Below are 26,422 nucleotides of genomic sequence, written 5' to 3' on the forward strand. Positions count from 1 at the left end.
GGTAGAGCTGGCTGCTTGCTGCCCACTTTGGCTATGAGCTGGGTCCCAGACCACCCTGCTGGCAACAACCTCTCTCTGCTTGTGCAACAAGAAGTTATCTGGGTACAACCATATTTCTTTGTCCTCCAGCATGATCCTGAGGCTTTTCCAGATGTTCTTTCTACTGGGATCAGCAGGGTTGTGGAAGGGAGCTCATTTCTTGGACCCACGGCAGAGCTATGGGATGATGAGCTATGAGCTGGGTCCCAGACCACCCTGCTGGCAACAACCTCTCTCTGCTTGTGCAACAAGAAGTTATCTGGGTACAACCATATTTCTTTGTCCTCCAGCATGATCCTGAGGCTTTTCCAGATGTTCTTTCTACTGGGATCAGCAGGGTTGTGGAAGGGAGCTCATTTCTTGGACCCACGGCAGAGCTATGGGATGATGAGTATCTGATCTTTGGGTGTTGCAGTGCCCATGAAACTAGGGTGATCCCCAGGTGACGGAAGGCAGTAGGAGGGCATGCAGAAAAAGGCACCAGGACATCATCAGCTCCTCTGGAAGCCAAAAGCAGAGCTCAAAGTGTAACAGAGCAGTTTCCGAGACAGTCCATCCCAACACCTGCAACTCTGCATGTCTCGGAGCTGGACTGCATTCTGCCACTTGGGACCAAGGAGAATGCACTGATGAGGGACTGTCCCAGCAGTGCTCAGCACCTTGCAGTCTTTCTGGGGGGTTATAAATGGGTGTTTGAGAATAAGCTTTCATTGATTTTTACAGCTCTCTTACCTTGTGTTGCAAAATGTACATGGCGGTGAGCTATTAGCCCCTGTTTCATAAAACACATTGCATGCAGCATTCATGTGCCCGCCGATGGCAGTCCCATGCCAAGGGGGACCAGCGCAGTGCGGTACCCACACCGGTGGGACAAGCAGTCTCTGGCCAACATGTGCTCGGGTCTCTTCCAGCCTCGCAGCTGGACCACCCGCTCCGGTGAGCGCCGTTCAGGACCAGCGTGACCTGCCAATCTCACCAGCTGACCCTGCCACAAAGTTCCCCATGTGCTTCACAACTACAGTATGAAGCAAGCCACAGCAACAACAGGAATATTTGGCTGTGTAAAGCCAGCTGTGTTACAAAATATCCCATGTTCTTGCTGTCCACCAAATAGTTAGCCTGCGGCTACTCAGGCGCCTGTTGATTTTCCTTTTGCTGCTGACCTGGTGCCTGGCTATGTAAGCCAGAAAGAAAAACATAACCTTGATTCACAGCAGTACGATTAGCCCTGTCCCTGCCCCGAGAAATGCATCAAATCAAAAAACGCAGCTTCAGAAGAGGGACAATCACATCCCTTCTCTGGGCGTCCACCAAAACCTTCTTGTAGGCCACCGAGCTCCATGGGCAGCCCCAGCAGGATGGTCCTGTTTCCTTTACCAAGGTGGGGAGGGATGTTTTCCAACGGAGTAACCAGAGTTCAGGAAGCCAAGACCCAGAAACACACCTAGCCCTGCAAGCAGAGCAGTAAAATGCTGCAAAGTTGCCCCTCCTCATCCTCCTTTCCCCCACTGCGCAACCACCTGCCATAGATGCTCCACAAACATCAACAAGCTGAATCTCTCCTTGTACGGGCATGAGAACCTTCCCCATGCACTCAGCCTGGCACCAGCCACTGGGAAGCATAGGAGAGCAAGAGCTGCAGGGGCGCTAGAAATGGTGGACAGGAGAGGAACTGACCCAAGTAGCACTGCAGGACGCTTTCCTACATAGCAGCAGGTCCTTCCGTGGTCGGTGTCAGCACGGGAAATGCTGCGCCACGACATGCACAAATATAAGATCACAGCACCACAGCAGCTGCACCCCAGAGAAACCCCACTGGTAGCAGGTCCTCTAGATCCTCAGGGCACAGACAAGGCTGGACAAAGTGGTGGAGATGGACATGTAAGGAAGAGACTAGCGCTGGTAAGTGCCAAGAGGGCAGGGATGAATTATTTCCAGTTTTGGTCCTAAAGAGGCCATTCCAGGTTTGCAGAGCAGTGCCAGGGACTGCACAGAGAAATACCAAGAGGACCTAGGGTGGGATCTGAGAAGAGCATTTCCAGACAGTAAATGCAAGCAAAGAGAGAAAGGAAAAGATGAGAGATGAGTGGGACTCAGCTGGAGCCAAGAATGATTCGTTTTTCACTAGATACTGGAGTCTAACATAGGCTTGCACTGAGAAAGGAGAGAGACAAGCTGGGGAAGGGGGTAGAGGAGCACAGACAAGACAGAGATCGGTGCAGTGAGTTTAGCAGAAGAGTTCAAGGAAAGCAAAGAAAAAACTCTGTCTGTGAGGAAGATAAGGTTGGGGGAAGGGTGGGGGAGAGTTTACGTCACATCTCAGTTCTCTGAACTGGAGGGGGGGCAGCGATTGCTGCACAGGGCGCTGCACTCGGAGGCAAAATTTCTTTTCCTAATAACATAAGCAGGAATAATAAGAATATCACTATTGCTCCCTGCAAACCTCACTTTGCTTGTACCAGAGACATCCCAGCAGCACCTCCCATAGCTACGGAGGTACGGGAGACTAGCGAGATGCAGTAGAAAGACTGCATGTGGCAGACCCACAGAAGGTGTCCCCTATGCCAGCGTGACCCAAACAGCCAAGCAAACATCTCTGAGAATTTCAAACACGCTTTGTTGCAGGTGACAGCTGTGTTTGGAAGTTGTACTTTCCTTATAAGAAAAAAAAAAAAAATCCACTGACCTATGTAAAATATCCAGCTTAAGTGAACCAAAGGTATTAGCAGTCAGTGAAAAATAAGCATCTTTTAATCAAAACTGCATAATAAAACACAAATAAAAACAGTAGGAGCAAAAAACTGGCAGTCTCCTGTACTGCATACTACCCTTGGAAGGAGCTGTTTTGCAGAGGCATAGGGACACGCAGATACTACTAAAGCTGCCATTTTTAAATAAAGCATGTCAACGCACATATTGCAGGAAAGCACCAGCACTGAAGACATGGAAGCAGAATTTTCTTGGGGCTCCATCATGAGGCCTGCTTGCAAGGACAGAAATACGGGAATAAAGGGTGTGGCTAAACTGCTCCAGTGGTGACTGATTCACCAGAGAAATCTTTTTTGGAATTAGTGAGCTGTCTCAAATGAGTTTTGCTTTAGCGAAGGTATTAAACGCTTAGAGAAGCATTATGAACAAGTCACACATAACACTCATTAGCTTTTACCACCAGGATATGTTGGCTTTCGACATCCTGGTAATTTTAGCAAAGCCAGAGCCTTGGCCTCAGCACCAGAAATTCATGCCCACTCTCACAGCTGAGTCCTGTAACCCCTAGGTTCCTCTCCCTAGGATTTACATGATGCGTGGACAAAAATACATCCTTCCTCTTTAACATGGACTGACATTTTGCTGGGATTAAACAGCTGCTGCTCTGACGCCTGCCCGAGCTGCCAGCCTGGGACGTTTCCACGCAGAGACCTCGACTGCTCGGCACGCACCCCGCAGCGCTGATTGCCCAACACCAGGATTGCGCCAGGCCGAGTAGGCAGCGCCTGTCCGATGGGCAGTGCGGGCCAAAGGAGACGGGAAACCGAAGCTGACTCGCAGCACTGGCAGATGGCAGAAACAGGAGTCTCTGGGGGCGGAGGTGGTGTTTCCCATTTACAAACACTCAGAGGGGACAAAATTAACAATAGGTTAAAGTTAAACCACTTTACAAGTGGTTAATGAATTGAAAAGAGAAATGAGAGGGTCAGTGCCACAGCAAAATACACAAAACAAGGTGGCCATGGAAAGGAAATATTTTTGCTGGTAACCTGGGAAAGCAAAGAGGGCAAACGGGGAGGAGTGTGCTCAGGTACACAAAACACAGACCGATCCATGCTCCCACCTCACTTTGTGGGCAGCGGGCTGCAGCAAGGGAGAAGACCAGGAGCCATGTAGAAGGGACATGTTTGCTTGTGGCTGTAGAAACAAAGCCACAGCAGCCACAGCACAGATAATGCTTTCTAGAACTACATGACGCATCCAATACAGTACCAAATGTCTCAATCCATGCAGTTCTGCCTTAAATCCTAGAGGACACAGCATCTTCAGTGGGGAGAGCACTTTGTAAGAGAAAATAGGTTTGTGATGCATTTAGCTGCAGACCAGAGAAAGGTGTTTATGTGGAAGGGAGAACACTAAGAGGGGGGGATATTCAGACTCGTACAATGAGCTGCCTGTAACAGCACTTACCTTGGTTCTCCTACAGCCAGAAAAAGGCAGGCACCTCCAGACAAATTGACCCATCCTAACTTAGATTTCTAAGGAGGCAGGAATTAATTGATCACAAGAGGCATTTCCTTCTCTCCATAGACTATAGGACTCTAAAGAACAACGTTTAGCTGAGGCAAACTTAAGGTGCAAAAAGTTAGGGCAAATAAACCCAACCCTGCACAGAGAACTCTCTGACCGTCCGTGGCCTGGGAGAAAGAGCTGTCTTCAGACAATGAAGCAATGCTGCATTTCCAAAGGCCTGTGCTCCTTCTTCTACAATGCTCTGGACAGCAAAGATACAGATATTTCCTGAAGATGAATCCTAGGCAGCAACTGTGCATTTTCTGTGCTTAACGTTATTGGACAAAGAAGAAACTACCTGTTCCAGGAAAGCTGTATGCACTGCAACTTACGGTTTGAACACTTTATCTAAATATCTACTGCTGAAGTCTTCCAGGTAACATAGAAACATATTTTGCACTTTTTGACTATGCCAGCCATGCTGGCTAGAGTCTCATGGATTCAGATCACTTCCCTGTAAACATATGGATGCACATTAAACTAAGATTGATGTAGGAAAGTCAAGTACTGGAAAACCGTCCCTCTCCAAGGCCTGACCATCTCGTTCTCTGCTGGGGACATGCTCCTCACTCGAGAGCCCCAGTCCACAACCCTCTTATGCTGGAGACCATTTCAGAGAGCCAAGCAGAAGCCACTCTGCCCTTTCACAGCACAGGCACCGGCGTGGCAGCATCCTGCACCTCTGGCTACAGACCCTCCCTGGGCACCTGGGACTGCAATTCTACTCTCCATCTTCACCTGCAGTGGTTCAAAACATGTCCCCAAAAGAGCATTCAGCCCATCAATCTCACAGCCTAGCAGTTAACAAGTGTCTTTCGTGTTTTTTTCAGCTTTCAACCAGCTTCTTAGGCTGAACTGCAGGAGATATCCTCCCCACACCCATGGGCCAGCCTGCAGCTGCCAGAGCTGGCTCCGGACTCAGACGAGTCCCCCACTCCCAGTTCAGAGATCAGGCACACGGGAAGTGAACACTGTTACTATTTTTACATTGAACAGACCACAACATAAATAAATGGCTGCTTAAAGAAAATAAAAATCCAACTCTATTAAAAAATTCTCTTTAATTCATGCTGAATGAGGTTGCCGTCTTCCCTCCCTAAAGGAGGCTGTAAAATTAAATTACTGTTTGTGAAGTGCTCTGATATCACAGCAATAAGTACCCCAGAGAAGCCCATGGGGAAATGAGTAATTTTGCCTTGTGAGCAGGGATACAAGAGCACACAGCACACAGCCACACAAGACAGCAAGATAAACCAATTTAGCTAGTGGGCATCTTTCACCCTGCACTGATCCCGGAAAATGCAGTCTGTGACCACGTAGAGACCACACTGTAATGCAGATATACAAGACGACTCAAGTAAAACCGAAGGCAATTTTGGTTGTGGCATTTCCTGACTTTCAAGAACTTTCTGCAGCTTCCGCAGAAGCATTTCAAGTCGACCTGTAGCTTCCCCACAACGCTCGCCAAAACGCCTCCTGCAGTCCACAGTCAGCCCTCAGCCTCTCTCCTTCTGAAGGCTCTTCAAACACACGTAGACAGAGCTAGTTTTTCATGGGGCTGATGGCCCATTCCCATGGAGATCAGCCATGCTGACCAGTGACCACCGCAGCCACTACAAGCAGCTCTAAGTCTCCCTGGGCTGGAAAGGTAGGACATAGCAGAGCAAATAGCAAGAGCTAGCTGCTTTCTCCCGTGAGGACCAACATCAGCAGGTAGCGTGTCACTTAATTTCTCTTGTGGGTTTCACGGTGGCCACAAGACAGCAGGAGAGCGCTAGGATGCCCGAATACCCTTTCACACCTGGGACTGACCGTTTTATCAATACCACTGCCATAAAGCATGCTCCCGCATCGTTCCCAGTCCTTGTCTCCATCCCATTCATCCTCCTTTGCTCACTTGACTTCCCAGTTTTACTTGCTGAAGAGTGGATTTTTATCGGAGCTACTAAACAGCGTACTCACAAACGAGCATCACTTCCCTGAAAGTTTCAAAATGCTCCCCACCCCTCCCTGCAACAAAGGAGCAGAGAATTTCTCAGATAAGAAGGCTGAGGGAACAGTGTAATTTTTAAATGACTAAGCAGCCTCTTTCTCTAGCCCTCTTCTCAGAAACAGATGACCAACTTGGGAATGCCACTTCCCAAAAGCATTTGGTGAAGACTTGCGGCCCAATCTGGCGTGGGGATGAGATTACACCAGACTGCAGACAGAGGGTATTAACGGAAAGCACCAGCAAGCTGGCAAAGCAGTTATCAGCTCTTTCAGAAGGGCCCCGCACTAAGGGCAGAGCCTCTGCTATCAGCAGGCGTGCTTCTGAAAGCAGCCAAGTTCTGTAAGTTGGCGTCTACGTGAACAAAAAGCCTAAGCAAACATCACATGGCAAAGCACACTCATTGTCACTACTTCTGAGCACAGATTTCGGTGGTGCAGAAGCTCAGAGCAGTTTTCCCAAGGAAAACAAGAAACTGAACTCCAGGACGTTTTCCCCAGATTGGGGGGGGAGATCCAGGCAGGGATCAGAGGGTTTTACAGCGTGGTGGAAGTAGTACAACAAAACCAGGCGGTCTTTCCAGCCAGGTGAGCCATTTCGCTCTAGCAGGAGCCCTCCACTCGTGACATGCCAGGTGTGCAGTGCACACGCCAGTCAGCTGAACTGCGTCGTGTGGAGACCCAGCACACTCGCGTGCCTCAGTGACAGCACACACGCTGCTCAGTGCAGCTTGTACCAGACTTGCAGCACTCCATTGCATGGTGGGGGAGCGCTGCTGGCCCCTGGGAAAGAGCAAGAGCAGGCTGCTACCATGGGATTTATTAAACCAGGCTACAGGCTGCTCCTCAAACCAGGGAATAAGCTTGCTGCCAATGAACTGCAGACAAGGGAATTGCTCTAGGGCTGTATGATGATGGCGAGCTCCACGTTAGACTCTGCTCTATGGCAGGGATCACTCTCACTGGCTAACTGGCAACTTTTCATCAAGTGCTTACCAGCCTCCAAACTCAAAAGGCACTAACAGCACTTTATGCAAGCTGTTCTCCTAGCAGACACAGGAGACACCAGAACAGGGCAGGTCATCCCCTTTGCTGTGCTCACAGACAGTCCCCAAACACGAGAAGTAACAAATAATTCACATCCCAAAGCCTTTGACAGCTATCAGTAATGGCTTGAGGGGTCTATTCCTCTCTGAAAACAGTGACATTTCTCTTGTGTTTGAGGCTCGTTAAATGCTGCCCACCCATCACCTCTCAATGCTCTCAGATTGCTTGCTGGTCACCATACCCTTACAAGCTCCAGTTCAGAGGGGCTCTTCACAGATTTCAACAGGAATTAAAATTTGACTGTCTTGGGCTGCTCACTCATTCGCCTTGGAGTACAGACAAGAAGGTGCACAGAGAACTCATGACTTTCCTGTCGCACTGTACCAGCAAGCTCCTCTTGCCTGCTGGAGACACAGATGTCTGTGTCAGAGAAGAAACTCCTCCAATATACACTGGTCTTTGAGCTTTTGCTCAAGTATGCAGTTTTCTAAGCCTGTACTTGTTACGAGGTGCTACAGCATCTGTGAACTATGGCTAAACGCCCTTCCACATGTTTGTTTCTGGGCATGAATATTTTACTAGCTCTTAAGCTAAAACATCTGAAACCTGCACTCAAAATTTTGGCCCACATAAGCCCTAGCAAGCTCACTGTTACTGGGATTGCCTGCAGTGTGTCCTCAAAGCCCAGATATGGCCCTTCCCAAATGTTCTAAAGCAGTGGTTTTCAACCTCTGAAACAATCATTTGAGAGTTTTTGGTCAAAGAGCCATTTTATATGTTTTAGCAGCTGGGACAAAAGCCATAAGACTAAGACAGCACTAACCACTGATGTAATGCTCTTTTACAAATTGCTTTGCTAAATACATGGTTTGGTTTAGCACTGTAGTCTAAAGCCTTCCCCTGTCTGGGGCTGTCAAGTCAATGACAGTCAGTTGTAAATTAAACAATCATTAAAACTGAATATCAATTTTGCAAACTGAAGCTTGAATGTTTCCCCAGTTGGGGGACTCTTTTCCCCTCCAAGGCTCGCTGGGCACCCAGAGGAGCTGGAAGTGTTGGAAGGAGAGCTGGGGACTGCAGGAAGGAGAAGGGGGCAGGCATCGTTTCCAGAGGGAGGTGGGAAGGGAAAGGAAGTAACCTCTAGAATTGATGGGAACGGAAAGAGAGATGGGAAAAGCAACTTAGAATTCCAATTGTGACTCGGTTTTAACCTAACTGATGGAGCAAGGGGAAGGAGAGAGTGGACAAGAGCAGTCACAGTTACAAACCAGAATTAACCCCCACTCCCCACACATACACTTCTGGTACAGGCACCCACAAATCTCCGATAGCTGGCAGGTAACAGTAGTCCATTGTTAAGAATCAGCCCACAGACCTCCTTCTGCAGCCTCACTGATGACAGTGCAGCAGCAGCAGCACTGCTTTGCATTGGTTTGAAACGCTATCAACAGGAAAAGTAACTTTTGAAACAAAAACCAGAGCTATGTGCCAAAGTCCAAACACTGCCAGGGAGGCACGTGATGAAAAACCCTGCAAGGACAGGGTGCACGCAAAGAAGTGGAGTATTTGCAGTGGTGGCTCTGGATGACGCTTTCCCACTTCTCTCATTGCTGATGGCTGCAGGACTGGGGGAGTCCCAAAATTGTTAACTGTAAATCCCCACCTGCAGACTGATGCTTCTCTGCAGTTGCACATTGTGTTGAATGAACACCCAAGCTCAACCTAGCAGCAAGCTGACACAGGGAAGAGCCTCCCTGCAGTTTCACAGGCAGTGAATGGGATCTGAATGCGGTGCTGGCAGCCAGGGCTGCAGGACCTTGCTTTGATCTTCCAGGTTGGACCTCAGGTGTGCCAGCAACACCCTCCTACATGGTCCTGCAGCACTGTCAGAAACAGTAGCCATATCAACATCGCCTGCTCACCTGCCAACACAACTCACACATATTTAGACAGATTAAACCGTGTTCTAAAACAAACCGTTACAGCCTTTTGTACTGTAACTCAATGATTTACTTATTCCTCTTTGGGGATGTACACTTGAATTCTTAGGTCAGAAGATTGTCTAGTCCAAGCTGCCCTTGTTGGACAGTAATGAAGGGCTTCATTACTGGCAGCTGCTATAAACGTCAGGGGCCAAAGGAAGTCTGAAATATGAGCACAGCAGACTGTCTAAACAGGGGAATGGAGAGCACCTTGTGATAGAAAAAACAAAACAAACCCAAACCAACCCACCAACCACAATCTGGATTGTACCTTCCAACTCTGAGGCTGATGGACCCATCAGGAACCTGGTCCTCCTACAGTCAAGGCAAAGAGGAACATAAGGACTAGCTAAGCCATGTCCTGCTTTCTCCTTCAACTGCGGGGAACACAAGGCAGTGGCAGGGCACCACAGCTCAGCAGAGGCTCGCTCACATCAATATTAGTCAAGGGAGAACGGGTCTTTTATGAAAAGTATCAGCAATCGCCACATCTCACTTTTCAGAGCAGAACATGACAAGGAAGTCACATGCAAGAGAGCTGCACTAATGCAACACTTTGAGATAAGATTAAAATTAACAGGAAAAAAGAATATTTCTGAGAACTTCATATTTCAGTCGGTCATGTGGTGACCTCTGCGTTTCGATGCTCAGGCATTGAAGTATATCTACAAGTCCAATGTTTTCTGTAGTCCTACAGCCTGCCACTGATAGGTGGGGGGTTCACAGGTAAGAGTTGCCCCAAACATCGCTACTGCATTTTTGCAACTACGTCACTTGGTCTGATAACAGACTTGATCTCTCTACATAAATTGTTCTTTGTGAGTGCTAAGGTACTGCGAGGAGGAGGAGACAGCAAGAATCACAAGGACAGTAGGGCAAATCAGTCATTTTATCTCAAATGGTAAAGAAGTAAAAGTGAAGCAGGAAGAAAGTGGTACCTCTGTCAAAGGTCTCGGTCTTCTCTCTACAACAAATTCTGTGTGGCAGAGCTCACAGTAACTTGTGTTGGAGGAGGATAACCATTTTTCCAGGCAGCTCTTGTGCACGGTGCCCAGTGTTCCTGTGCAGTCACACGGGGAAAGCAGTCCCTCCCCATTTCCACCTTCATGACAGATTCGACAGATGGGACCATCACTAAAGGGGCAGACAAACAGAATGAAATCACGGTCAGAGCAGGCAGAATGATACAGCCACATTGGAGAACGGGGTCCGATTCCACCAAGCCCCAGAAGGGTAAATGCAGAGCAGGCAGTGTGTGGCAGAGTGTGCCAGGTGCACTGCAACTCTCCAAAGCAGCCCGCTGCAGCAAGAAACCAGTCTCAGGGGAGCACAGAGGTGCCCGGGACATTTTAGGTCAGTAAAATCTGGAAGCTGTGTTGATGAGCACCACAACACCCAAGAGAAGCTGGCACGTCAGCCTGGCCAGCTCAGCTGGCCACAGAAGGGACCGCAGTGCATGTGTCCCACAGTCTCCAGCTCCGCTCACAGCGGGCAGAGAGGATGACACCGGATCTGAAACCAACCCTGAAGCACTGATGCAAATCCAGAAGCCCAAAGTGAAGCCAGATGATCCACGCTAGTCACAGCGTGCCCCCAGCCACCTGGAGCCACTCAAGAGGTTTGCAATCATAGATGCCCTTATCAGATCGCCTACCCACTCTCACCCCATCTCTGCTCTGCATCCTGGGTTTAGCAGTAACTGTGTAAGGAACAGCGATATCTAAAGACACAACTACATTGACCCTGGAAGCTCAGCTCTCCAAGGACACAACACATTTCATGGCAAGCAGTCACCCAGACTAAGTTCTTGGCATACAAACCTGCTGCCCATCACAGTGCAGTAACTCACTCAGCATCCTATGTGCACACCGCCACGCATAGAACTGTTCTGCAGCATTTGGGCCTTTAACTGGCTGCAGAAATGCCTTGGTGCTTCAACAACCACTTCTCACCCCCTCCTTGGCTAGAAGTTTCAACTACAGAATCAAAACTCTCTGATCATGCTCAAGATCTGCTCTCTTGGGACCGTACAGAACCAGAGATGCTTATCAAGGGAAGTATCAACTGCTTTCAGAGACACTTGCAACCTTCCCCACAGGAGGCCTGCACTGCTGACCGCACTCAAACCACCCATTTGTTCCCAAGATGTTCCCTCACGCCTCTAACTGGCACTGCTGACCGTGGACTATTAGTGCTACTGCTCCAGCATCCAGCCACCATTAGCTCAGGTGTATCAGATGATATTCATGTGACAAATTTCCATCATAGACTAAAGTAATTTTTTTGCGCCTACATAAACTCAGAGCATCCAGTGCCCTCCTGTAGCAAGGACTTTCTCTAGCTGCACAAAGAACCAAGTCCTTTTCACTTGAAACCTCTTATTTGCTTGTTTTGCATACTATCCCCTAATTCTTGTCCTGTAAAAGACAATGTTTTCCACACCCCCCAGATTTTACAGACTTCCATCATAGCCTGCTCAGTCACCTCTTTCACAAGCAGAAGAGTCCTAGCCTATTCAGTTATGCATTAGACAGAAACACATCCACCTTTCTGATCACGTTCACTACCCTTCCCTCTACCTCTTGTATTTCTAAAACATCCTTTTAGAGCTGCAGGGACAAGAGCTACGGTTTTCACGATGCAGGCACACCAAGGATTTCTGCAGTGACTGTGTTCTGTTCTTCATTGCTTTCCTGAATCTTAGCATCTTATTTGCCTTTTGGTCACTGCTGCACATAACTGCCACATGCCCAAGATCTCCTTCCTCCAAACCCGTGAACACATATGTAAATCCCGGACTATTGTTCTTCATCTGCATCACTGCACACAGAACTGCAACCATTGTTTTAGCCCGCAGTCATTTCCAATAATGTTCAGTTCCCTAAACTCAGGCATCTAGTGCCATTTTAGGTCCAAGGGCATCCCAGCTGGCATTCGAAGGCACAGGTTTCCTAGAAGCCCTGTGCCACATCTGCCAGCCCCATAATGAGGATGTCTTGGGCTCCCTGGGAAACCACAAATGGCTCTAGACACTGAAGTTCACTATTCTCAGCAATTCAATACATCTCTTTAGTGTTCGCCATTCATTAAGATCATTTAGGAATAAAATGCTGGACAACAGAGGCCCAGTGCAGGGTTACCCTCCCTGGACTATGAAAACAAGCCACTCACTAGTATCTCACTTCTTTCTCACCTTCCAACCAGCTATTTCTTTCACACAACAACCATTCTCTTACATCCATAGTTGCACAGATTTGGGGGTGGGAGGGAGGGTGAGAAAGGAACATCTTTATTTCAAAGCCCCTATGGCGTGCCCTCTTGAAATCCAGGTGAGCTATATCATCTATCACCTTTTTCCACATATTGCTGACAGTACAAAAGCCTCACTGTTCCCATGTCACAGTTCATACTCCACTGCTATTCTGACTTTAAAAAAAACACCTGACTGCAAAAGAAGTTTGTGGGATCGCAACACAACAGTCAGAACAAGCAATCTGCAATCTTCAAAAGCGGTAGCGGTACTTCCATTAGTTTGCACAACCAGACAAAACAGAAAGCAAGAGCAAGACACGGAAACACAGTGCAAGGAAAAGGAGCGTACTGGGGAAAAACGGTGGTGAGACATGAAGGGAAGAGAAGAGCCAGCAAGGAAGTGCACATCAGCTCACTAAAGGAGAAGCAAGACTCCTCTCCTGGTGCACCATAGGAGATCTCTACCACTTTCAACACAATGTTTAGCAGTTTCATCCCAATTGGACTTTTTAATCATATTTAGGGCTGTGAAGCAATGTACACCCACTGCACCATCCCCTTCTCTCTGCTAAACATCACTGGTGAACCACTGACCCTTGTTCTCTACTTATTTTCATGTGCCTTTTATTTAGGGGACTTCTTCAGGCGGGACAATCCCTGCAACAGGAGTCTGGAGAGGTGGTGGAAACTGCATCCTCAGAGATACTGAAGACTGCACTGGACAAGGCTCTGAGCAGCCTGATCCAACTTTGAAGTTGGCCTTGCTCTGAAAGGAGGCTGGATCAGATGTCCTCCAGAATTCCCTTCCAATCTGAATTATTTGATGATTCTGTAACCTTTATATAAAGCTCAGTGCTGCATCAGAACAGCAAAATTACAGTCTGCTCACACAGCCTTAGTGACAGGGACAGACCAAAAAAACCCCAAGCCTCCAGTGCTCTCATGCATCTGTTATTTCCTAAGAAAAGCATCTGTAAGATACTTCATCTGTTCTCTTCCTGTTTGAGAAGTTTCATATTTCCAGCACATTAATATAACCTTGGCTACCAATAAACAATCCAGAAGGAAAAATTTGCTGACAGTGCGAGAAAAAAAATTCTTGTCAGACTCCATTTTCCGTCCTTCCTATCCGGGGGGGAGGGAGCCTGGTCACACTCCCACACGACACACCCTCAAACACAGTTTTCCAGCAGGCTGTAGAGACCGTATCACTAATTCAACCTCCCAGTACAGTCACACTGGTCCTGGCTGCACTTTGCTAAGTGCTGGTGACAAGGAAGAGACTGAAACCCATCACCACCAAAATAAACAGACTGTTATGCCATGAAGACATGCACATGAGGAATCCTGTTGGTTTTTTTTAACCTGTAATCCCAGGCAGTTTCCTCACCTGATTTTTACACCTCCACAAGTTTTAAGGGGTTGCAAAACTCACCCAACCTATCTGTTGTCAGAGAGCAAGCTCAGTTCCCCTTGCATTTTTATTGACCTGATCCAGGTTTGCTAGATATAGGAATTACGTTTGCCTCAGTTCTCATCTAGCTTTCCTGCTTTCCTCCCCCACATTTGCAGACATCGCTTTTACACCTCATCAACATTTGGCCAAATTAATTGAAAAAAAATAACAGCTGTTCAGACAGGATTTGAACACAAAATGTGTCTCACTAGCTGGACTGAACAATGCTGCCAAGCGTCCTCTGCTCTGGAAGCTGCTCAAAATACATGATGAGAAGTCATACCAGGAACTGTCTAAGCAAGTGAAGCTGCCACACTTCCCCTCTAGCAATAGCTGGACACTGCAGTTCCTGCAACACAAACACCCTCCTCTCCCTGGGGCTGCAAATCGACACCATGCCTTTACTCCACGACCATCTTGGAACAGGGGCTGTGCTCCATTTTCAGCCCTTAAATCATCTCCATGAACAGCACGCTGCCCTTGCTAGCATGGTGTCCCGCCTTCACCGCTGCTCAGCAAGGACTTGGCAGAGGCACATGGCAAGAGGTTGCCTGTGCTGTCTCATACTGGAGCAGCCGCAGGCCTAGGAGGTTTTGATGAACACGCAAGTCCCATTCCACCAGCACGTGCAACCGGCAAGAGCTTCCGCAAAGAGAGCACAGGCCTGGGAAGCATCTGGCTAACAAGGATTCGCACTCAATATTAGCGCCCTGGTGAACTCCTTCACAAACAAGACTTTGTTGTCTCCTTCTACCCCTAGGGCCACAAAAAGAGGGGGAAAAAAGCCCAGATGCAGTCATCCCAAGCCCCTTCCCTGAAGCAGCCTTACCTCTGCGCGCCCAGCGCCTTGATCACTGTCGAGAGGAGCCGTCCATCCTTGGCGGTGACTTGCGTGACGTACTGCGGGCGACCGATGTCGGAGTCCTCCACTGACTTGGAGAGGGCAGCGCTTCCTGGGCAGTCACACAGGGAGCCGGGGAGATGGCAGCAGTCGCCCGTCGTCATGGCAGCTCCAGGCCCCTCTGCCCCGGGGACCGGCACTGGCAGCACGGAGACCTGCGGGAATGGCACAGCGGTGAGAGCCGGGTACCCTGGACTGCCCGGCCATGGTGTAGGCCCCCCCTCGCCACCCTCCTCCAGCCCTGCAGGGGCTGGCAGCACCCCAGGGCCCCAACAACCACGGGTTTTGCTAGTCTTCTATCCCCTTTAATAGGCTTTGTGAAGCTGCCTTACCATAAAATTAAGGCTCCCAGTGTCCTACTTACATAATTTAGCGTCGGAATTGCAAATTTGCCTTTCCCAGAGAGAATTCTTGGTACACACCCTTTAACCTGATGAAGCCTTTCAAACCAAATGTGCCGACGCAGAGATGCGGAAGGCAACCAGAAGCCCCACGGGCCTCTGTCATTCTGGCTAGAGCTGTCCTGAAAACTTATGTTTATACCCTCTGTAAAAATTGCAAAGTTTCACCTGAACACGGCACTTAAACCACTTCGTGTGGCTCAGTTCAGAGAGGCCCTTTTCTCAGCTGCGTTCAGGTGCTTTCTGAGCCTTTTAAAGCCTGTCCACCAAACTCAAAAGGCTCTGCCCCACCCCATCTTTGATTTTCCATTTTTTTATTTCTTTACAGAAATGCACACGCTTCCGTTTGCTCAACCCATGTGGTATGTCCCAACAGTGAACATGCAGGTATTAACCATCCAAAAGCATTGAAAATCCTCCCAGAGCTCCATGGAAAGGGCAGTGGCCAGTTTTCCTCCTTTCCCTTTCAACAGTTCAGACTGATCGTGATTTTTGTAACAGCCACATGCAAACAGCAAAGCACACCATCACATTTTCAGCACCCTCTGCGATTTATCCAGCAAAGAGAGCACAAGGAACAAGCAGCAAATGCAAGAATCAGGGAGAATATGCAGAGAAAAAGCCCAACGTGACAAACCAGGAGCTGGCTCAGATGAGCCACGTGCAGAAGGGAGAGCTCTCTGCCTTTGAGGGAAGGCAGCAGCTCGCCCAAGCTGCCAGCAACAGCCGTGTTCCTCCCTGGCAGGGGTTATCTCAATCCCAAAGACAGGCATGCTTTGCAGATTCAGAAAAATCCCATTTTCTCCAATCTCCTTTAGTCTGGTCCCTAAGAGGCAGCTGTGCAGAAATAAAGAGCTGGGGTTACAATTAGTCACAGGCTGAACACAAGCCAACAACATCGTACTGCTGGTAAAGACCAAAATCCTTGTGTCTGTAAACAGGACTGCCTTATGTAAGGCACGCACAGTAATCCCTGTGCACCAGTACTGCTGGGATCATAGCTGGAATGGTGTCTCATCCTGGTGGCCAGATTTCAAGAGAGAAACAAACCCATAAAAGAAGCTCAAATGAAAGCAATGAAAAGGATAAAAGGTCTGGGGGAAAGAAAAAAAATACCCCCAAAAAAACCAAACAAAAATAACCCCAACCCCAACACTTACCAAAGAAGAAATATGAAAAGAATTAGGTTTGTTTAATTTAGGGGGTGGAATCTTCAATCTCCGCCTCCTGGAGGTAGAAGCAGGCAAACAAACCTTCGCCATCCCATCCAAGGAAATGCTTTTTTGTTTCGAGATCTTTGTGCACAACAGGAGTCAAACATTCCCATGAAACTGCAGTTTCGTCAGGTTCAGCTAAGCCTAAATCAAACTAAAATAGCTAAAGAAAATAAGGGCTTGTTCCTGGTTGGAGGTTTGGCCAGACTACAGAGGAAGAAAACAAAAAGCCAGTACAAGAACGTGATCATCGAAGCCCTGAAAACACTGATTTGGATAAGCATGAATGTTCTTTCATGTCTTGGAAACTAAGCAACTCTTACACAACCAAGGGCTTCATCTGTCAGGATGGCTCCCTTCATGGTGAATGTGTTCAAGAGGGAGAGAGCACTTCAGTGGTGTCTCATCACCAGACGCCAATTTAGGTAGCATCAGGTTACCAAATATTTTCTAATTTCTAGTAGAAAAGTTTCTAATCTCTTTATTAAAGCTGCTGTTGATAACTATATGTAATCCTTCCTCCACATCTTAACAGGAATAGGCTTGAGCTTGTGGGCAGGTCAATCCCCATCGAAACAAATGGGAATCTTTCCATCAACTTGAAAATAAACTTAACAGACTCAGCATTGCCTTGACTCAGCCTCTCTCTCCACCTGTGCAAAGAGCACACAAGGCTAGAGCCACTTTTCTTATTGCTCTCCTTTTCAAAAAAAAAAAAGGCTACAAGCTCTCCAACTTTAAGGAGCAAAAAGTAAAGTGATAAATGCTACCGGAATGACTTAAGTCAGCTGTTTTGCAAGTTAAGGAGTTCTTTCAATTTTAAAAGCCTCCTACTGAACCAGGCATGAGAAGATATATGCTTTTAATAAAAAGGTCGGTTCCATTTGTTCAGCCAAAATGTTGTTTATTTTTAAGTCCAGAGGAAAAGGTCCATTTTGCGTATTGGAATAAAACTGCCCTCACTCCATCTGTCCTGGGAGTATTTATACTGAGGCTCTTTGTGTTCCACATCTGACAGATACAGGCAGCACCGTGTCCTTGCCCTGGCAGCCCTATTCAGGTCTGAAAGGGAATCACGACCCTGTCGTCCATCAGGAAACGCGCGGTTTTCTATTACAAGTTATTTGGCGTTTCCTTGTTGGGGTCCATCCCAGGGTGGAACCTGAAGTCACTGCTTTAATATCTGACTCATGCCATTCAGCAAATACAAAGAAAAAGCAGCAAGATTTTCATGGATACAGTTAGTGAGGAAGTAACTGAAATCCAAAGATAACATCTGCAGTGCACTCCAGTTCCAATTTCATACCCAGCTGAACATGAACCACAGTGTACAGCCAAGCCAGTCCCTTTCCTGGCTCCCTAAAGGCTCAGCTCATCAACACACAGCCTTCTCTCACAACTGTCAAAAGCTCGTCGAACCCAAACCCAATGTTACAGCAAAAACACCAAAAACTCGGAGTCGGAATCAAAACCCAAACAGCTGATTTGCACTACACACTGGTTTTTTTCTGGGCAGCTGTGATTTCTGAGCGCATTCCTTGGGATACATTTCTTGTCGTCATTTTTTTTTTAAAAAAAAAAAAAAAAGGTCTCCAAGTCATTAGGTTTATTATCAATATCCCCTCTGCTGCCGCAGTTAGACATGAGCAAATAAATCAGAAGTCTCTTCTCAGCAACATTTTGTATCCTCAGCTTCTGAGCAGATCCAGGATATAAAGGGCTGAGTTTGTAGAGATTACTCAAATTGAAGAAAAACAAACGCTGTTTGTGGAAAGTCGGCTCAGAAGAACGAGTTATGCACTAGGACTCCAAAACTCAAACACGTGCAGCAAGATGAGCCGGTTCCTCGAAGAGCAGCTAGTGCTTCTTCACTGCTCCAAGGCAGAGACCACAGTGCTGGTGCAGGATCCTGCCTACTACGCAGCTTATACAAAACATGCCAGCAAAATATCCCCCTTGTCAGTCTTCAGGCATTGCAACAAGATATGTGATCCAGTTTACATTATCCAAAGGGCAACAGGGGTTTCAGAACTCCCTCAAATGACTGAACAGCTCAAGACTGCAGAGATCAGGCTGGACCACTGCTCTCCATCCAGAAGACATGCCCAGCAGGAACAAGTAGAAGACAAGGAGCTAAAGGGTCCCCCAGCTCTGTTCTGCATATTTAGACTTTGCAGCCCAGTAAGACAGTTATTTCTCCCAGACAGGGAAACCATAGCAGGCCAGACGAATACCTTGATCAAAGTCACAAAGAGAAAAGCCACAGTCAAGATGAGAAAGACAACAACAGGAAAGGCTAAGGCCAAATGATCACAGTAAAGGGGAATTGTTAGGTGCAGGTCATGGCTCCTCTGGGCTGCTCGTGGCCTGTCTACATGGTGAATATCTCAACCGGTGTAAACCCTTGGAGCAATTCTGAGGCTTTGATACGATCCAGTGCAAACTGGACTAGAACCAGCTCCACCTTCTTCAAGTGCAGCTCATATGCACCAGCTTCTGTACAGATTAACTTCCCTGGAACATCTCCACCAAGAAAAAAACCCCACCTTCTGGCAAGGCTGCCAGTGGCTAAGTCTCTTCCTCTCACTGAGCAACCCATTTCCCAGATTACCGTAACCAAGATGTGGCACTTCACTACAGTGCCGCCAGGAGACAACCCAAGTTGTGTAACCCACCCATCTGTACATAAGTACCTTTTTTTTTTTTTTAATTTAGCTAGTAACCCACTCACTGTGTGCAGATCGCCAAAGCTCCGACTGCCGCTCACACAAGCTGACATTTAACCCCCAGGAACAAGGCCACCCAGCCTGCTTTCCAAATCCATTTTAGCTAACTTGGGTATGCAGACACTGCATTTTCCAATCATATGATCCTGCAAACCTCATTGTGAATTGAAGGTTTTCAGTTGCTAAAGGGCATTTCCAAACATGAATACTTTCCTTTTCACCACAAAAACTGATTTCCCAAATCCTGGGGCCCTAAGATCATCTGAACAAACTTCCTGAGGGAGACAAGTACAAAGAATTGCTTCCTTCACCACATCTAAGCAAGCACCTGCTCCCACACACCCTGTCTCATCCAGCTAACGCACATCTTTCCATGGCCCAAGTCCAATCCCAGGCCTGCAACATGTCTTTCAGCACCCAGCTCTGCTTACTGCAGGTGGCTGCAGTGCCTAACTGGTATACCTGTAGCCGCTGTACTCTGGGCGACTGGCAGGGTACCCCACCTCCTATACATCACAGAGGGCAAGCTCTGGCCTCCAGACCCTTGCACCTACAGTGATTACACACCCTGAGATACCTCCACCAAAGACAGGCCCGGACAGGATGCGATGAGTGGCCTGAAGTGCTCCCTGCTACTGTTAAAAGGTTGCTTAAGTGGTTTAATCTAAAGAAAAAACCAAAACAACAAAGAAAACCAAGAACTGGTCCCAAACTGCTGCATGGCTTTGTTTTTCAGTTTTGTTTCTTTAAACATACTCTGCCGAGGGTTCTCCAGACAAAGATGAAGAGATGGTCTTCCACAGCATGTGATTTATTCATTTTTTTCCAGACACATTGCCAGCATCTGACTTCTATTCCCCGTTGGTAAAAAAATATTGCAGACAGCCTTCGTGATCAATATACTGTTGTTTTCCAAAGCCTGCATCCACACACATCCCTCCTCTCCAAAACTTTCAGCATATTTGTCAACCTCTGCAGTAGCTACACCTCATCACCATGTCTTGCAGCACTGGCAAACTAGCGACTGGCAGAGATGAAACCCATGTGGCACGCACCCTGTGGTTCTCAGTGCGCTCCCACCGGGACTGAGCCCTAATTTTCAAACAATAGGGCCATAGGGATGGGCCTCGTGTGAACACAGCAGAGCTGCGACACAAGAGGGCTCCCGTTACTCCAGATTTCAGGGTACCTATCATGTTGTTCAGCCCCTTGTTTTTCAATGAAACTTTATTTTAGAAGAGCGTTGCCTAATATATAATAATATGTTACTCAATATTCAGAAAGAAGCAAAAGGTTCAAGTTTACATGTTGAGAAAAAGAGCAGTATAAAAATGAGAAGCCTGAAGGATGATTTTTTTCTCGCTGCAAGCTGTACTTGGGAAAGATCAGGCCACGCATTACAGCTGGAGTGCCAAAATGAACGAAGTTATCTCAGATCTTCTGAGACTTGTTATCTGCCACAAGACCACATGAAAGGAAAGTTTACTGCACTTTAATTACCAACATCTGGAAAAACGAATTGCAACATTAGAAGAAAATTCTTTGCAGAAGGTATCTCCAACCAAAAATCAGCCATTCAGCCATTTTAATAACAAGTTTCTTAAGGAAACAACTGAAAACCAGATGGGACATGAGAAACACCTGCTACTCCTCTGAGTATTCAAAAGACATCAGCTTTTAGAGGTGAACAGCAGCACAATTTGCTACATAATGCAACTATACAGACCCTCTGCCCGCCTCCCTCTGCTTTTTATCACTCTGCAGGAAAAGAGAAATGCATTAGTAAGACTTGAAAGTTTTACTGAAATCACGAACCAGGGTGAAGAATACCAGTTATCATGCCCACAGAGGAATGCTTTCAGAAGTGCTACTCATCAGTGGGGAAAACAACCGTCCTACCACCCACAAGCACATCCCTGCCCTGCTCCTGCCTAGCAGTGCTGCCTCCTGAAGGCACCAGAGCCATGTGGCCTCTCATTTCTCTTTGCACCCGTGTCCTCTACCAAAATAACAGCAGCAACAACGCAAGAATACTTCTGCTTCCTAGCCCTATCGCTTCAGAGAGCTCCCCTTTAAAGAGAGGCAGCATCTGCAGCAATGCCAAAGCTCAAGGGCTCCCCAGTCCTATGCAGTCACTTGCCAGGCAGTTTCAGTTCATTCAGAACAAATGGATTTTCCAGCTCAGGGTAATCCATCAGAAAAAAAACAATTTTAGTGTAGCTGTAACACATGTACCAGATCAACACAGAAGCACCCACACAACACTGGACCGGTCAGTCCTTCAAAGAGCATTGCTCAGAAGGATGCAAAACATTATTTCAGGATTGGGAATCCCATGCCAGGAAGAACTTGCATCCTCCTCAGTGTTCTCCTCCTTGGTTTATAAAGCACCATTTACACTGTTATACAAATAATAACGCTCTGCTTGGAGACAAACTGGAGTTGGAACAAACCGCCTGCCAGCACGCAGCAGCCCTGCTCATTCCAACTGCTCAAAGCAGTGCACGGCTGGCATGCAACCACCACTTGAAACCAGGCAGCGTGCTGATCTTGAACAGATATTTGATCTAGAAATTTAACTTGCCTATTTATATTTTTCAACCTAGCTATTTCACTGTACAAACCTCTTTAGCACACTCAGTTTTCAAAGAGCTTTCCAGCAAAGGCACCATCACAGCCTTTGACCCCACCACCCACCTGCATCTGAAGAGCTCCAAAGCGGGCACCAACTGAGCGCATCCTCTTTCTCCATGGTCAGCCAAAGAAGACGATGAGTTGATCCTAGCTGATTTCACCAGTGTCTCCCTTCTGCCCACTCCTTACTGCTACAAATTCCCTCCTCAATCCTGAAGTGAAACTTCGCAATTGATATCGGTGCTGCAAAATCCCAGTCTCTGTCTCTCCCAGTTAAGTTTGCAGTGTTTTGCTTAGGCTGCATTTCTAGTTCTTCTGGAGACACAGGCCTTGACTGATTTGTCTACAGGGAAGTACAAGAAAAACTGGGAGGAAATAAAAGTTGAGAACAGTCCAGAATTGTGGTTTACCTTTTCCCTCCCACCACTCTCAAATCTAAACCCAAACAGCTTTCAGCTGAAACAGGACTAAAGCTCTCAAAGCTTCAAACAAAGAAGTAAGTGTTAAAGCCAAGACTGCAAGAGCTTGGTGCAGAGAAATGCTTTAGAAACTAGGTTTGATTTGTTTGTACTTATATTTGCCAAGCCAGTGCCTCTCCTTGCCCCTTGTTCCCTCTTCTTGGGAACAGCAGGAGAATGTTTCCTTCAGTCTATCACTGACTTCATGACAACCGATTAAAATTGCAAGAGCACTTACAGCATGCCTGCCCTTGAGGTTAACCACACATAATCATCTTGTGTTATAGCAGGAATTGAAAAGTTTAGTTAGAATTGCTACATAAAATCTGGAAGAAAACTTACAGATGCCTATTTTGATTGAAAATGGGGACAAATCACAGATTCCAAACTGTAATACTGCTCGTCCTAGAGAGGTCTGGGGCAGGGAATGTATTTGCACAGCTGACAGATAGGAAGAACTGCAGGTCAGTACAGCTCCCATCAGGCTATTCACTTTCCTAGACGATACAAAGGGTTCAGTCCCTGCCCCAAGACACTTTGTCAGTCCATGCCTTCAGGATTTTGCCATTCTGCATTCTACCATCAGTGCTTAGAGCTCTCACAACCTGTAACCATCACAGCTATAAAGAGACATATTCTACCACCAGGAAAGGCGGCCAAAACCTAAGAAGCCCAGTAGCAACTTCCCCACTTTTAAGCAGCAGGATAAACAGCCGAGCACTCTCCCAAATACCCAGCAAGTGGGTAACCACCTCTCCCAGCAGAGCTGCATTTGTTGCTGCAATGCTGATGAGCTAGAGCCGACCTGGTCTAACTATGGCAAACATGGCATAAAGACGACAGAGTGAGTGTGACGGCATCCTCCCCGGGGAATGGCACTGCTGCAGTCAGAGCTGGGAAGAGAACAAGACCAGACTTGGAGAGGTGGAGAACCTGCTATTCATGTGCATGACATTAACTGTCTCAATAAGCCATGAACTGTGCCTCAGCACAGATTAATCCATCGTTTTAGCATCAGAGAAAGCTATTTTACACGAACTTCATGGAAACTGCTTGCCTACCCTTCACATTGATTTGGCGCTGTGCTCATTTCCTTCATATAAAAGTGACCCACAGGTTTATTTTTCATGTGGCTTCTCTTTTACTTCACAGAGACTGTGTGCCCATTTCTTACTAATTTAGAAGTGGTTAGTGTGTTTTCAAGGGGACAAACGTAAGTAAACGGAGATCATTTCTCTCTCATGGCAAGGGTTTGAGCTAAGAGCATGCAGAAGCATAAGTTAACCAGAGTAAGTAAGACCGGGGGGGGCAGAAAAGACACACTAGTTATGAACTTTAATCTGGAGGGGGAAAAAAACAGTTTAGAAAACGGAAACTCTGAAATCTCCAAATATCTAAAGCTGAGTCAAAGTCAAGTGGGGGAAAAATAAACTCATCCTGTAGTTTATAGTTCAGGATGCCTGATTCCTCCCTTCATCTTCTAAGAAAAGTTTCTGTGGTTTTTAGTGTAAAAAGCAAAGATATTTTAAACAATAGTGAAAAAAGCCCCTAGATGCACATTTTACTTTTTATCTCTGCCTGCAGAACTACTACAAAGTCACATCCTGAGGACCTGAAGCAGTCTCTCAGGACTAACATGAGTCTCAGAGCCCATATCTAGCCTCAACTTGCCTGGCTTGTGCTGGATGCATTTTGGGTTGATTTTGGTCATGCTGTTTCAAGGAATCTATGCTAACTTCCTCCCAGGGAAACATTGTGTCCCACACTTGCTTGATCTGGGCCAGCATCAATAATCTAGAATGGGAAAGCCCCTCTTCCAGCATCTGTTAAGGCAAGAACTCTGTCGGAAGCTGTTTACAATTAGTACATTTGTAATACTGCTCATCTGCATGGTCTCCTTGGCTTCCAGCATGGGGTGACCTCACTCTACAGCCTCAGTGCAATTCCACAGCAAAAAAGGGGCAGTCAAACACATCAGAAACAAAAAACCATTAGTTCCGATGCTTTTTTTCCTGTTTCCACTTAAAGACTGCCAGTGGTGTTAATTAGCTAACCACACACAGACAATCCAGGTTTTACAGCTGGTATTTAATGTCCATGGCATACACATTAAGCTCACATTTGGCTGTTTCCTATGCCACCTGGTCCACTCCTGGCAAAGTTAAGACTTCCTTACTCATGGAGGCTGCCTGTAATGCTCCACTGCGCATGCCTGGGGGTAGTTAGACCTTGCATCCTCAGCTGGAGTTACTAAATTCACTGTTACAGTGCACACAACAAAGGGATTTCCCAGTCCTAGCTCCTTCTCCTTCAAGCCTCTGTTTCCAAAGGGTGACATAAGATCACAGTTTCAAATACACCTGGAAAACCAGGGCTCTTCTAGCCCTCCAAACGCTCTCCCCTGCAGCTGTCTCCATAATCCTTCGGAGATGCAAAAAAGTATTCAAACACTTAAGCCTTGGAAAGACAAGGCTAACATCCAGCTGTTAAAAGGATTATTCTGTGCATGCGCGAGCTTGGCAACTGAGCAGGCTTGTATGTCCCCATGAGCAGGGTGGATAAAGGGGACTGGCCAAGGCCATCGGAGCTGACCTACCGCAGCGGCATCACAGACATTCTTGACAAGAACCTGGAAAAAGGTTGAGAAAGTGCAGAAACTGTATCAGAAGGGAAAGACACAGAGATAAATGCCTGCTGGGAGGAGAGTGGAGCAAGGGAATGAGAGTCCCAAGGAAAATGAGGGCTGGTAACAGCAAGAGTTGAGAGGGGCATACAAACAGTCCCTTGAGCACGAGCAAATAAAGGGCACGGTGTGGGATGAGAAGCACATCCCCACTGACAGATCTTCATCACACACACATCAGGGCAGGACAGCCTCGTCTCCGGACGCTGCCAGGGATGGTGCGCCGAATACAAACAAGCCTAATGAAAAGCCAGAGCTGCTCTGACATTTCCAGTTAGTCATCATCAACACTGACTTGAGAGACACCCCCCACCTGTCTGCTTGTAAAATCTGAGCTCTGCACAGCTTCCAACGAGAGGACAAGTCACACAACAGCCTGAACTCTCATCGGGGCAATAGCATCATACAGCGCAGATGCATCACCCTACATTTAGGTGAGCACCATTTCTGTGGGTACTAACAGCGCAGGCAATTGCACAGATAAGCAAGAAGTCCCAGTCAAAGGCCATCGCATGGTTTTTCAGTTTTTAATCTTGGTCTCTCCATCAGATAGAGAACATGCTCATATGACAAGGGCAAACGTTTGAGACTGTGAGAAAAGTACCTCTAATGTCACAATCGTCTTCCTGTACACGAGCCACAGACTCATCCCTCGGACAAATCCCACAAACGAGCAGTTTTGGTCTCTGTCACTAGCAGTTAAGTTGTCTCAATAAAACTGGTTTAAAGAAAACTGACATAGAGAAATTTACAGGTCCCAGTTTAAGAAAAATCATGAACTCTAAGCTTACGCTGCCTTACAGAGGAAGGCAGCTGGTGCTCCAACACACAACTGTAGCAAGTTCTTCAGTTTTGCTGTGACACTGAACTCATTCTCTTGGGCAATCTCTGTATCAAGCTCTACAAGACAGTGCATTCCCTGTCATGCCACACAGTGCTCAGTAGGTCAAAAATATGCATTAGAGCTAGAACCAGTAGCACTCCAAAAGACGAGAAAAAACAGGCATAGGCGTCCACTTGCAAAGAAATCTCTTGCTAGTAACTACTTATACCCGTGCAAATACAGTCTGATGAACAGATATAAAAAATTGCTGCTTCAAACCTCCAGGCCTGCAACATTTTTCTCCCAGGTTAAGTTTCTATGCAACACGCTCAGCTTTTCCACGCAGGGGATGGATGTCGGCCCGCTCCCCGTCCTCCGCCGGGAAGAGCCGCAGGCCCGCAGGAAGGGGCCGCAGCTCTGCCTTCAGCAGAGGCCAGCTTACAGCCTCGGTCGGGACACCGCGCTGGAGGCGAGCGCTCGATAAAAAAGCCCGGTAGTCTGGGGGCGGCTGGCTCGCACGGCTGCCCGGGGCCGGC

The 26,422-nt window shown here is 47.3% G+C and overlaps 1 protein-coding gene across 1 annotated transcript in view; it reads right to left on the bottom strand.

Moving 5' to 3' along the window:
* The window catches only part of MARCH2 (membrane-associated ring finger (C3HC4) 2, E3 ubiquitin protein ligase), a 22,888-nt gene extending 6,885 nt beyond the window's left edge, over positions 1 to 16,003 (bottom strand). Inside the window, exons 1-3 of the mRNA XM_009574394.1 lie at positions 15,986 to 16,003; positions 14,876 to 15,102; positions 10,277 to 10,472 (exon numbers count right to left, since the gene is read on the bottom strand). Of these exons, the coding sequence (XP_009572689.1) occupies positions 10,277 to 10,472; positions 14,876 to 15,051 (372 nt within the window). The 5' untranslated portion in view covers positions 15,052 to 15,102; positions 15,986 to 16,003. The remainder of the gene's footprint in view (positions 1 to 10,276; positions 10,473 to 14,875; positions 15,103 to 15,985) is intronic.
* Positions 16,004 to 26,422: the final 10,419 nt, after the last annotated feature.

This window comes from Fulmarus glacialis, unplaced genomic scaffold (assembly GCF_000690835.1).
Source record: "Fulmarus glacialis isolate BGI_N327 unplaced genomic scaffold, ASM69083v1 scaffold25573, whole genome shotgun sequence".
NCBI classification, from domain to species: Eukaryota; Metazoa; Chordata; class Aves; order Procellariiformes; family Procellariidae; genus Fulmarus; species Fulmarus glacialis.